The sequence below is a fragment of the Callorhinchus milii genome, unplaced genomic scaffold, assembly GCF_018977255.1.
Source record: "Callorhinchus milii isolate IMCB2004 unplaced genomic scaffold, IMCB_Cmil_1.0 Scaffold24, whole genome shotgun sequence".
Classification (NCBI taxonomy): domain Eukaryota; kingdom Metazoa; phylum Chordata; class Chondrichthyes; order Chimaeriformes; family Callorhinchidae; genus Callorhinchus; species Callorhinchus milii.
Window position 1 is genome coordinate 4310461 of NW_024704765.1, and position 13769 is coordinate 4324229.

The 13769-nt window shown below is 41.9% G+C and overlaps 1 protein-coding gene across 1 annotated transcript in view; it reads left to right on the forward strand.

Annotated features, from left to right (window-relative positions):
• Nucleotides 1-1414: 1414 nt before the first annotated feature.
• The window catches only part of pax7a (paired box 7a), a 75061-nt gene continuing 62706 nt past the window's right edge, over nucleotides 1415-13769 (forward strand). The window contains exons 1-4 of the mRNA XM_007897872.2: nucleotides 1415-1551; nucleotides 3348-3583; nucleotides 4625-4754; nucleotides 5844-5972. Coding sequence (XP_007896063.1) covers nucleotides 1467-1551; nucleotides 3348-3583; nucleotides 4625-4754; nucleotides 5844-5972 — 580 coding nt within the window. The 5' untranslated portion in view covers nucleotides 1415-1466. The remainder of the gene's footprint in view (nucleotides 1552-3347; nucleotides 3584-4624; nucleotides 4755-5843; nucleotides 5973-13769) is intronic.

The following is a 13769-nucleotide window of genomic DNA, read 5'->3' on the forward strand; positions in this document are numbered from 1 at the left end:
TAATAATAATTTGGTCACGCAATTCACGACTGTCTGCAGGACACGGCTGTGCGCAATTGGTGGCCGCGTTTCACCCATAAAATATAGTCAATTCACTTTACAGTATATTCTGTGAAGCGTTTTGAGACGTCTTGAAGAGGTGATAAGGCGCTATATCAAATGCACGGATGATTATTATTATTATTATAATACCTATGATCTTATAGCTTACTTACATATCACCATCATTATTATTATTAATAATATTATTATCTTATAGCTTCCTTACACATAATTATTTTCAATTTCTTCCAAACCGCTTTTGCCATCTACATAAGGTGCCCATCACCAGGATTGCTAATCAGTGACATTTTATTAGCAGAATATCTTAATAAATTAAACCAATGTTCAGTAGAGCCCGGGTCTTCTTGAAAACAATGTTACACAGAGCAATGTCATGCGCACTACCAGTCACAGGAAAAAATATTGTTGTATGGTAGAGGTGAGGAATAATATATATTAAGTGTTAAACTTGGTGTCAAGTACTTGATATGTTATTTTATATAAAAAGGAACTTTTGCAAAGATCCAATGAGGTATGTGACAATGACCAGTTGCCTCGCCTGAAGGAGACAGAGAGGTTTGTTTCTACTTTGTGCTTGAGACATTTTTAATAATAATAATAATCCTCGCATTTGATATAGCACCTTATCACGTCTTCGAGACGTCTCAAGGCGCGTCCCAGAATATACCGTAAAGTTGATTGACTGCATCTCTTATGGGCGAAACGCACAATTTAGTTGACAGTCTAGTCCGTGTGTGTATATATACATATAATATATATGTATGTAATAAAACATCTGTTTGGTTGAAAACGAGGCGGTGGAGTAATGAATAAAATTAGGGCTTATCTGGAGTGCAAGTCTCCCTCCCGCGATTGGCGCGTCAGCTTGTCAAAGTGTCCGTTCCCTCCTCATGAATAAAAGACAAGGCTGGAGCCTATCACACACAGCCCAAAGCCCCCTCTCTCTTCTCCCGCACAGTACAGTGCGCCAAACTTGGGCGCCTTAGTGACTGCCAGTCTCCTGCAGTCTTATCTGTGTTTAAAGAGAGAGAGAGAGAGAGACAACATAACCAGCAGCAGCCACCTGCCTCCCCAGCAGCACTCAGTGACGCTCACTCTTGCTTTCCTGCTCTCCAGCCCCTCTGCGAGCCTCGAACTCCTCACAACTCGAAACTTTTTTTCTTGCACAAATCGCCCCAGCCCTGTGTGAGGTTGGCTTACAGCGAAAAGGCGCCACAGAGAGAGAGAGAGGAGAGAGAGAGAGACTGCAACCCGCCGCTTCCTGCTGTGGTCCTGAGTGAAAGACTTTCAGATTTGTTTAAAAACTCTTTCTTTTTTTCCCCCCACCTCATTTGTCTTTATTATTGCTGTTATTACTATTATTGGTAGTGGTATTATTATTTGCCTCGGTGTTGAGTTCCAGAATGGCTTCTCTAACGGGAACGGTCCCGAGGATGATGCGCCCTGGACCAGGCCAGAGTTATCCGAGAACCGGTTTCCCTTTGGAAGGTAGGTTTGCAACCGCTAACCAGATACTAGTTATAATAACTAGTTATCTCCATCTCCCGCACTCATACACAACACCATCCAGTTTAGCTGCAAACAGTAATCCTACGCGTGTTGATTTGACCACTCAAACATCACTAAACATTTTGAAATAATTATGCAAGCTTCACTTTGCCTAGATGTGTGATATAATCTGTAAAATGCGCTTAGTAAATGCCTCGGATGATGTTTAATAATAAACAAAAACAGGCTGCGAATGCAGAATTAACCCGGGGAGAGGGAGAGAGGGGGGTGGGGTGGAGAGAGAGAGAGAGAGAGATTATTACCTAATTTTATTCCAAGTTTCTATAACATTTCTGAGCACGTGCCTACTTGGGAGAGAGTCATTTTATGTGGAGTTTTTTTTTAGTGTTGGTTGTGTGTGTGTTGGGGGGGATAAATAGGTGCTCAACACATACAAGTCGTGCCTAAGGAGCGATGGGAAACGGGCACATTGCACGCAGCCGGCAAAACACACAAGCGAGGTGGATTTAACAGCGAGCACCATCCAGCAAATTCAAGTTTAACAACAGCCAGGAGAGGGATAAAGGGATTACACCAATATTTGCACAACATGGCTCGGAATAATGAAGCGAGCAACTGTTACAATTTCTAAGTGTCTACTGGATGCAGAAATCGCCACTTAGGAATGTTCTCGGGCGAATGATTTGAGCCATAGTTAAGTACATGTGCGGGGGACCGTCACTTTAAATTAGCAGCGCGTGATTCACATTAGGAAATGAAGAGGGTTTGCAAGCTGATGTCTCACACTGTAAGCCACAAGCTCATTCCCAGCCGTGTCTGTGCGTGTGTGCGTTTCAGCCCGTTTCACCCTTTACCCGCCTAATACTCCGCACTTCAATTAGCAACGAAAACAGGTCTCAAAAGCAACGTGTTGTTGTTCCTTGAACGAGAAACCATTTTTTTTTTAAAAAAAACAACACTCAACAATAATTCATATGAACCGAATCGCAACGCTCGAACCGGAATGAAAGATACGCTGCTTCTATATGCTAAATGTTCCTTTCATTTACAATTTAATATTAGCAATCATCCTATGTATTTTATATATAATGTATAAATATTGCATGACTTATGCAGGCATTGCTATTAAAATGATAGGTTTGTGATACTCTGGTGTAATTAAACCTGTGCTCTTCTAACTATTTAATATGCATTAAGCGATCATGTGTGTCAAAGGCTATTAATACTGCTTTTCTTTTAAGTCTGTGATTTAATATTATTTAGATCGTAGCTCAAGAGCTCTGCAGAGAGACTATTTTATTATGAAAACATAACCTGCTGAATTACTGCTAGTTTATACCTAGTAATCTCTTAACACAATAGCCGCTTCCTTCAACGATAGCTTACAAACTCCAACCACAGGTCCCACAAACATACAGCTGTTTGTTACCCCCCACCACCATGTTTTCTCTCCCTTTAACATACACCCAGTGCCGGATTATAAAGTGCAGATAACAAACAGCCTGAGCTGAAGGGATTTTGAATGAACAATTACATTTGATTTGTAAACAAAAAAAAATGATGTGTGGCAAAAAAATTGCAGATTGGAATAGGGTTCTCTGGTAAACAACTTACTAGTGTTTTTTTACAGATGTTTGTTTCTATCAACAATCTTCATATCAGGTGAATACACTCCCTATAAGACAGCAAACATGTCCTGTATAAGCACAGTCTAGTTGTGTGTCCACTAGCAGCATGTTTGACTGTTTCTCTCTCTCTCTCCACACCCTCACCAGTCTCCACACCTTTGGGTCAGGGGCGAGTCAACCAGCTCGGCGGGGTGTTCATAAACGGCCGGCCTCTGCCCAACCATATCCGCCACAAGATCGTCGAGATGGCCCACCATGGCATCCGGCCCTGTGTCATCTCCCGGCAGCTGCGAGTGTCTCACGGCTGCGTTTCCAAAATCCTGTGTCGCTATCAGGAGACCGGCTCGATCCGTCCGGGAGCTATTGGGGGCAGCAAACCGAGGGTGAGTGGAGGAAACGGCTGAGGCCAACCAGGCCACATGGGGGAAGGAACCAGGCAGGAACTGGACTGTGTGACACATTGCTAACCATTCATATATCTCTGCATATATTAAAAGTTGGCTTCGCAAACGGCTCTCAATTATTGAGTCTGCGTTGTAAACGCAGCCATTTGGACTTTTTTTTTCTGTAAAACAATTCGAAGCGTTGAGAACCTCACGCATCCCATCCACTGCAAATACAGACAGAGTTTAGTGACAAAGCTCATTCACAATGCACAAACCGTGCCTCCCAACCCCAATGTGTGTGTGTGTGTGTGTGCGTGTGCGTGTGCACCTCCTGTGTGTGCCAAATCTGACTCGGTTTCTAAGCTTCATTTCTTCCTTACCCCCCCCCCTCGACTGTGTAGTTGTTTTCATTAAAAACCGCAAGAAAGTGTCAGGAAACTTTACTCCAAACTTAGGGTTTCTCTAAATACAAAAGTTTGGTGATAAACATTAACAAGCACTCTCCCCGCCCTCAACTACTGGATACAAGTAAGCTGGTTTCAAGGCAATTTGACAATACCTGCAGTCACAGGCTCTGTTTTTAACAGGAATCGAAAGAGCTACACAACACACACACACAACTATAGATTTTAAATAAAACCATAAAAAAATCAAATTCCGGGAACAGGACCCGGACAATGAGACTAAATGCTTTTAATAAAACAATTTCCATCCACAAAAAATTATGTTGGCATTAGTGAGGCAACAGAGATATTCATGGATATATACATATATATGTATGACAAAGCTCGTTCAGAGAGAGGGCAGCAAGTGGAGCTGGAATAACTTCTCACAAACTATATCCAGATTAGATAAAGTGAAAACTGAACCATCGATTCTTAACCGTAATTAAAACAAATCGCCATTGATCCGTGTGTACATTTCAAGTAAGGAATCAAATGATCCCCGCTTTGAGTTTCAGAAGCACTTTACAATGAAATTAAAATTTGTCTGTGTTTCTCTGTCTCTCTGTTCCCCACTCTTATTGCCCCCCAAAAGCAGGTAGCAACTCCTGACGTGGAGAAGAAAATCGAAGAGTACAAGAGGGAAAACCCAGGGATGTTTAGCTGGGAAATCAGGGACAAACTGCTGAAAGATGGGATCTGTGACAGGAGCACAGTGCCTTCAGGTGAGGAAACTTAGTCAATAACACCCCCCCCCCCCACTGTCCTCCCTAGTAACACTATCCTCCCCCAAACATGCACAGGTACCTCTGATCTGGCACCCCCAGCAGTTACATCATCATTGTGATCCTGGTCACATTCAGAAAGACAGTATCCAAACACCCCAGAGATCTCCTACAGTAAAGTTTGCTATTGTTGGAGTGTTTGCACCCAATATTCCGTAATATTACCGATGATGAACCCCCTTCAAAAATCACAGGTCCTAAACGGTTGAATTATTTTAAATAATTCATTAGAAGTTACTGATTCTATCTTATTGGAACAGTGAACGAAACGCATATCCCAAAGCACAAATTCTCATAGAAATTGCCCAAAGACCCCCAGAAGAACCAGTTCTTTGTGGCTTAGAGTTGCTGGAAATCAGGGTGCTATTCATTGATTTTTTTTTAGAGGGGGTCTAATATCTCTCGCCACACACACACACACACTACCACCACCACACATGTACATTTCTTCGCAATAATTTTTATTTGAAAGTGATTGAGATCTGGTGGGTGGCGGTGGTCGGTTTGGAGAGAATCTCACCTTGAAATCGCAGATCACTGGTTGGTTAATTTCCAATCTATGAAATTGACAAGTAAGTAGGTGTGTGAGGCGGCAGCCGCGGCTGGTGTGAGCATTAATGCTGCACTAATGCTCGCTGCTAATAGTAGGTGAACTTTTTTCTAAAATCTCACTAAGCCATTCATTTACTTCGTGTTTTCTCAATATTCTCCTGCCATTTAACAGCGCTCTGTACAGCAGGTGTCGATGACTGCAATTAGAAGGATCTAACTTTTTTTTCCCTTGAAAAAAACTACTTGCATAGTTATGAAATAACACCATTTTTAAAGCGAATTATAAAAATATATATATATATATATATGAATTATCAGTGACAAATGGAGTTAAGGAAGAGAGCTTAGAATGAAGTAAGATTGAGCACAGGATGTCTGGGTGACGGCGGGCTGTGTGGTTGAAACAAAGTTTAAATGTCGATAATTCCAACTTTTTAGTAATTTAATCAATCGCTCTCTTTTTTTTCCCTTTGGCAGTGAGTTCCATCAGCCGCGTGTTACGGGCCAGGTTTGGGAAGAGAGATGACGATGACGACATGGAGAAAAAAGAGGAAGACGGGGACAAGAAAACCAAACACAGCATTGACGGTATCCTCGGTGACAAAGGTAAAACATTTAAGGCTTTTGGGGGCTGTTTTTATTCGATTTTCAGTTACTTAAAGCCAGCTGAGAGCATGGCTGAGAGGATGACTGTCGCTACCTGCAATTGACCCTCCGTGTGTTGGGACCTTATTTTATATTTAGAAAAATAAATTGATTCTATATTTTATTTATGTGAAGGTGCTTATTGATTAATAATTCACATTACTCCTACCTGACTGAGCGCGTTTCATTACCATCCCTCGGTTTGAATGGAGAATTGTGCCTTGGTTTGATCTTTACTATTACAATCAATGTATGTTCTTTCGTGTTGTTTTGTGTTCTCCTCGGAAGGAGGAAGCGTTCAGTAATGTATCAGCACTGCTAAACTGACAGGCTGAAAGAAACCCCAGTCATTGCCAGCTATATTATATACTCAATGCAAAGTGTGAAGAGTGAGCCTGGCGCTCGATATCTAAATTTCACTGTGTGTGGAAAAAGCCAGAACATGATTTGAACACAAGTATAAATCGCCTCGCCGGGATGAGAAGCTATTTTACACACAGGAGAAGGTGCGTTGGAGGGAAACTTTGTTGGGAACGGGGAAAGTGAATGTGCCTGTGAGCCCAGGGCCAGTGCTGGCTCCCTGTGGCAGTGCAACACTTATCAATTATACATATGAGGGTTGATGGAACGCTTTGTGATGCTTAAATTAATTTGTGTTGTGAACAGATCGCTCCTCATATCTCTAAACGGTCCCTTGAAACTGCGCCTGACAGTTGGCCGCTTTGCCAATCAATAACAATTAGCAATCGGCGGGGCAGTGCCCGTTGATAAAAGCCTGGCCAGGCAACCTTGTTGTGTGCGGTTGATCAAGAGACAAGCAGAGAGAGAGAGAGGGAGAGAATGTGAATGAGAATGAGAGAGAGAGGGGGTGAATGTGAAGAATAAAGAGAGAGAGAGAGAGAGAGAGAGGCAAGGCTATTTATTCTCTGGTTAGAAATAATTCGGTGCACCCGAATCGATTGATATGTGATTATGATTTTAATGTAAAAGGAAGGCAATGAAGTGATTTACTTAGACGGTCTGTTCGAGGGTTCGATGGAAATAAGTTTGATACGGATTTGATATCAAGTTAAAATATGGCGTTTGGTTGGTAAATACACGTGGCTGTTGGGTTTATTAAATATTTTTCTCTCTCTCTCCCACCCTCACACACACTCTCTCTGTCTGTGAGTTTAATAGCTCTGATTCCCTCGGCCCTGGTTTGTTTCAGGGTTATGCTGGTTGTGTAGAAGTCTGATACATGATCTAAGTTAAAGCAACTATTTCATTGAAGAGACTTATTGTGCTGCGAATTGCAATGGTTTGTCATCAAACTTGGGCAGTATGGGGTGGGGGGGGGGGGGGGGGGGGCGCTGGTTTAATGTCTTTAGAGGACGGAGTCGGGGGAGAATATTCAAACAAACACTTACCAACCAAAGAGAGGGACAAAATGCTGTCAAATGAGACGATCAAAGGGTTGACAAAGAGGCCGCTTGAAGACGCACTCTCGCCAGACGTGGAGATGAACTTGGGCACAAAGACTGAGGAGTCCATTCAAAGTGCTTTAAAAGCACAGGACACACAAAGCTAACAGAGCCGGAAAGAAACAACGCGGCAGCCGCAGCCGCTCAGGACAGCTCTCTCTGTTCCCATTCAGCAAACCTGCGACGGAAAAAAAAAACAAGGCCACAAAGGAGCGAGGCCAGAAATAATAGGCAGAGAGAAAAAAGTCGATGAATAATGCAACCCACCCCGCTGTTAGATAGTTTTGTAATATTATTGGGGGGAGAATGAGCGACTGAAGGTGCAAAATGAGTTTAAAGAAACACTTTAGAAGCAGTCTCCACTCATTGGGGATGGATGGATGGATGTATGTGGCCGGCTGGCCCCAGGCCCCGGGACTGTGTGTCTCAGTGTCAGAAATAAACTATTGTCAACACTCAAATCCAACTATCTCAAATGTCTGGCCAGACCGGGCCGTCCAAATGGCACGTGTGACTGACAATTAAGTAAAGCAGTTCTCGGCGCTTTCTTTTTTTTAATTTAAAAAAAGCATATAAAGCTCGACAATATATTTGGCATATTGTGTTCATTTAGTTTCTAGCTTTTTAAAAAAAAATATATCGATCTGCCTCGTGTGCGTGCGCGTTTCGCCCACAAATTACAGTCAATTCACGTTACAGTATATTCTGCGAAGCGCTTTGAGACGCCTCGCTCTTTAAAATGTCTTGTGATAAGGCGCTGTATCAAACGCAAGTGTTATTACATGATTATTATATTGCGGGTCACTGTAATTGTTAAAGTATAAATGTTGGTGTGGGTGAAGCGACAGGAGAGGCAGTTCCCTCTCACTCCTTCACTCACTCACTCACTGTGCTTCCATCACCTTTCGTTTAATTTTACATCGTCCGCCAATTCCACCAGGAACCAATTCTGAGCAATGTTGTGTTATATTGGCCAAGTCCTCGGCTCCCCACAGCTTGTTTGTGAATATTCGTGATAGATGATTGCAGGCGCGTGGGTTGTGTAGAGAGTGCTATCACTCACATATGGGAGTGAATGGTGTAGAACCATTTGCAGCTTTTCATTGGAAAATATTTCACTTTTTAAATAAGAGATTTTGCCCTCGATTTTTTTTTCAATGGAGCTCATAAACTTTGTCCCAAGTTCCCGCATCAGAGAGAGAGAGAGAGAGAGCGAGGGATGGGTTGGGCAGTAAAGCCGGGAAGACTCTATATGATTTTCCTCTCCCTTATTTTTAATTCTTACATTAAACAGCCGGCGGGACCTTACAGCTTCTGCATTTAGACACAGGTTATCTAGAAAAGTTAAAATAACGAGAGAGTCGTGCGGCGTCGGCAGAGATACGAGGAGACGCGACTGTTTCGAGACATTAATATCACTCCGAGGCGCCGCTCGACTTTAATTGAGTTTCTTTATGAATTAACCAGTAAAAGTCATCAAAACTTCTTTTCTTCACGTTCAATGGTTTAAATCGAGTCAAATAAGACGGGCGGAAGCTTAAACGCCTCCCGAAGTAGGGTTTTTTTTATAAAAAAAGTTTAAAGTGAACCATTCCTCGAAGGAACATTTTCCCTCTTATCCCGTTTCTTTTTAGGATTTACTCGATGTTTTAAAAACACACAATAAGTGAATTCCTTCAACTACACCAGTCCTGTTAAAGGCCGCCCGTTTGATACACTGTCCCCTGTGTTCACACCATTGAGCAATGTTAAGCGGAGGGTCACTAACCACAACAGCAACAGCTCCCTAACCAGCTGTGAATATTGCTGTTTATATTAAACAATCTTTATTTCCTCTCGTCTCCAACTTACATATTTTCACACATCTATCTGAGATGCTTGTAACACCTCGCCAGGTAGAATTCATTTAAAAAAAAGTGCTGCTGTTGCTTCAAGCAATTAGTTTTGTACAAATTATTTATATATCACAAGAAGATACAACTATAAACTTGTCTTTATTTAATTTGTGGCTTTGTTGCTGTAAGTCAGGGCCGGTATGCTATAAATACCCCCTCTGCCTCTGTTTTTCTCTCTAAGCATCTTCCTGGACTATTTATTTCTCTCTCTCTCTCTCTCATCTCGCTGACATTTAATAATGTTAAGGCTTATTATGTAAAGTAATGAAAAGTGCAGAGTGTGAATGGGGACTGTGTTTCGGATGGGTGTAATAGCTGCTAGGCATGGTTAGAAATGTATTTATCCCCCAATGAAGCACTGTGGTGACTTATAAGCACAAACGATATGTTGAAGGGTTTTAAGGCAGATTAAATTGGCCCTTTTATTTCTCGTACTTTCATCTTTAAACGCTTCACTTTGGGACGCTCCAGGCACGAATACGCGAGATTTCAGCTGCCTTTATACAGCTAGATTTTATATATATTATTTTTAGGTCTATTTAACTCTGTCACATGCCAACTCGACCCCGATGGTGACAACAACCAACCTCATCCTCCAAATAATGTTCACATTGCAAGTAATGTGGTTTATAGGTACTTAGTTTTATCAGTGAGAGGTGTCACTCTAATCTGAACTAAAAAACATTTTATTGAGAACAGATTCAGAGAGTCTCCGGTTACTATTTGATACATTGATTGAAACACGGGCACTTAGAATTGATAATATCAATCAACAGATACTTCATTTTTTTTCTCCATGAAAACAATCCAAGAATAAAATCAAATCTGTAATTATTGTACAACAATCGACTCCAGTGTAATGTGAGGGGAAGTGTCTCGCACTCCAGGTCCGCTACCAGGTAGATTGTACATACTGTAAAACAGAGTGGTAATGAGAACCATTTAGGGCAGGCTGACTGGTATTATTAAAAGGGTTATTTATGTGGTTTGGGTTCCTGTTAAATTCGATGGATAATCCATTTGGCAGAAGAAAAATGCAGGTGACGAATGCAGTGATTTGCAACATGTTGCGACAATAGCAACTTTTAATTATCGTCTAATTGGGTGCAGAGCAAGGAATGTGCGAATAATTCACACACATGCACACACTCGGACACACACACATTCACACACACACACACGCACATAGACGCACACTCACACATTCCGCTTCTTGAAACTGGTAAAAAGTCAAAGTTGGAGAAAGTTCTTGAAGACTTTATTTCAAGCCACTAATCAAATAAATTGATAATTTACTACGAAAACGTCTCAAAATAGACGCCATCAAGGCAATTGAACAAGATGCGATTTCAAGGGACAAATGGCAACAAAAGGTATTACAATTATCTTATAATTATAAATAAGCATTGAGTTAATAGCATCTGTACACGGTGCTTGCAGGGATTGGATAAAGGGAGAGGAGCTGGGGAAAGTCAGTCTAGATGCATTAATGTGCAAGAAGAGACGGTGCTGAGGGTTGGCTGTAACTGAGTGTGTAGAGGAAGTTGTTGGTTATCTAAACATTTCGACAAGCCAGATGCATTTGGCGAGTGGAATTGCTAATTCACGAAGAGATACACCGCTGCTCGTTGGGGGGGGGCTCCATTCAGACTGTTTTTAACGAGCTGCCACATGTAATTAGGTTGGGGGGAGGGGGTGAGAAGAAATAAGGTTGGGATCATCTTTTGGGCTTCACACCTGGAGGCGTTTTTGTTGTTATTTGCAAAGAGCGCGGATCCATCAGGCAATCTGTAACTGCATTGATTAAACAGCGACCTGCTTGTGTAAATGTGAGCGTTAGGGAGAAAGAGAGAGAGAGAGTGTGTGGCTGGAATGGATACTTGACAAAATCAGAGGATTACCTGCAGGTTGTGAATCTAATCAAACAGAAGCCAGGGAGATTTCTGTGTTTGTGAGGAGATCAGCTGAAATAATAGGGGCCAGGGAACAGACAGAGAGTGTCAGACAATCCGCGCCTATACTCATTCCAATGTGCATATTCAATTAAAGGAAGGATATAACGGCCACACTGGGGATACTTATTACAGAAAGCGGAGACAAATAAGGCGCAATATTGAGACAGCAATTATCAAGGCAAACACTGATACTGAATTCTCTACTAGCCGGGCAAGCGAGAGGGGGGGGAGGGGGCGAAGTTAAAATAAACAAAATAAGCAGTCAAGTTCAATGGATTGGGGGGAGAAGATGAATGGAAGACTGAGGGGTGCAGTGGGCAAGATTTGGAAGACATGTTGAAAATGTGGGGGTGAGATGCAAAGAGGAGAAGCGTGGGTTAAAAAAGAAAGGAATGATAATGTGGATAATGCAAGGAAGTGAAAGAGGAAAGAAATCAGAGAAAGGAAGCAAAGCGTGATAGGATATGGATCCTACTAATTAGCAATGTGAACGACCAGTGCAGGATAACCGAAAGAAATGAAGGATAAATGATGAAGAGAAAGAGAGAGAGAGAGAGAGAGGAGAGAGAGACAGAGAGAAAAGGAAAAAGGAGAAAGCCAATAATTTAATAGCTTGAGTAAGAAAATTGAGTTTTTTTAAAAAATATTTTGCATGTTAAACTATCTTCGGTTTATGTGTCAGAAGTGAGGAGGCATAACGAGAGAATAGGATGAGAGGGAGCGATAGGGCTGCACTTCAAACGAATCCATCCAGCACCAGGGAAGAGTGAGAGAGAGAGATTTAGCTGAAATATGGGAACGTTATTTAGATATTAATAACATATTTTCCCGAGGCATCAGTAGTCCGTACATCTGCACTTTCTTGCAGCTATTTGGCTTGAGGAATTGAGTGAGATACAAATGTTGAGCAGAGATAAGGCAATCAGTACAGCTCCGTCCTATGGCTGCATCACTGCATTAAACCAGGATTAACCTGCTCTTTTCCCATCAAGGCTTTCCCTCTTACCCCTTCTATATTTCATTGCAATTTACATGGGAGGATTTTAAAGAACATATAGCACCCAGGACTTAAAGCTGAAAGGTCTTTGGGACAGAGCAAAGCCCAAATCCTCTCGCAAATGTATGAATTAATAAAGTAAAATGACCAAGTATTTGAATCTTACAGTTTTCCACCGCAGCTCCCAGAGTCACACTGGCTCATTTAGTCTGAACAATGGATATTGGCTCTGCCTTATCCAATGTCCCCTGCTGTTAAAGCTTATACATGTAGATATAAAACAAAGTGCACACTCTAAACTTTTGTATATATAGTGTTTGCACGCTATATTGTTTACTCTGAGTTATACATGTTTAGTTGCATTTTAATAAGTCCTTTTGGAAAGTTCTGATGTGTTGTAGCAAAGGTTGAGCACTCTCTGGTAAATCTCTTCACTGCAGGTAAACTCGCCGTGTTTCACAAAAGATTAGATTATGTAATACTGTATATTGAGTTGTTCAACTCAACTCCAAAGGGCATGTGAGAAGCGAGGCGTCACTACAACAGCTCCCCAAGTTTGGAAGCAACAAAGATGTACATCAAAGTGCCATAATACACTGCAGAGAATTAGTGGGAACTTTACTGTGTAACTCTCCCTTTCGTTTCCCACTAGTTTTTGGCATAATTCCATCAAAAAGGCAAAAATCCAAGATATCAAAGAGATCGAGACTATGAAGACTGTCTAAATAAATGCCATTCACAAAGCACTGCATACAATATTGTCGTGAGAAGCTATGAAGGAATACATAAGGGCCTCAGTGGGTAAACCGCAGCCCAGATTCAAATTGAGACACACAATCCTGGAAGGTTCTAGATTCCCCCTTGGTCTGTGCTGTGTTAGCTGATCTCCACCGGGGCACAGTTGGCCTCAATGCCCCTGGGCTAGGGAAGGCAATCTATCAGCTATGGTTCCCACTCCTGATCGTTATCCACTGACCCGCTTCCTATTGGTACATGCAAGTATGTGGGGGTCGAAAAAGAGCTGCAATGCTCCCCCTCCCACCCCCGTTGAGCACTTGGTTAGTACTGGGACATGCTTAAGAACAAGCGTTAGGGGTGATGTGGGGATGGCCAAAAGCACAACCCGCGTGGAGTCAACACCTTGAGGACAGAAGGGAAGAAATTAGGTGATCACAAAACGAAACCAATTTCTATTTAAATCTGCGCATAAACACTGCTCGGTATTATACCTGGAGAATTGTGATCTATTTACATTGTTATTTAACTGGAACATGTATAAACCTTTCAGCGGCTCAATGTTCAAGCGCTCCCAGACGCTATCCTGCGTGAAGGACGCTATATGAACGCAAGTTGTTGTTATACCTGCAAATACTTTACCTTTTTGACGTTTGTGTACAAACAAATGGCTTTTTTTCTCGAAACCAAGACTCTTGAAGCCAATAAAAGGT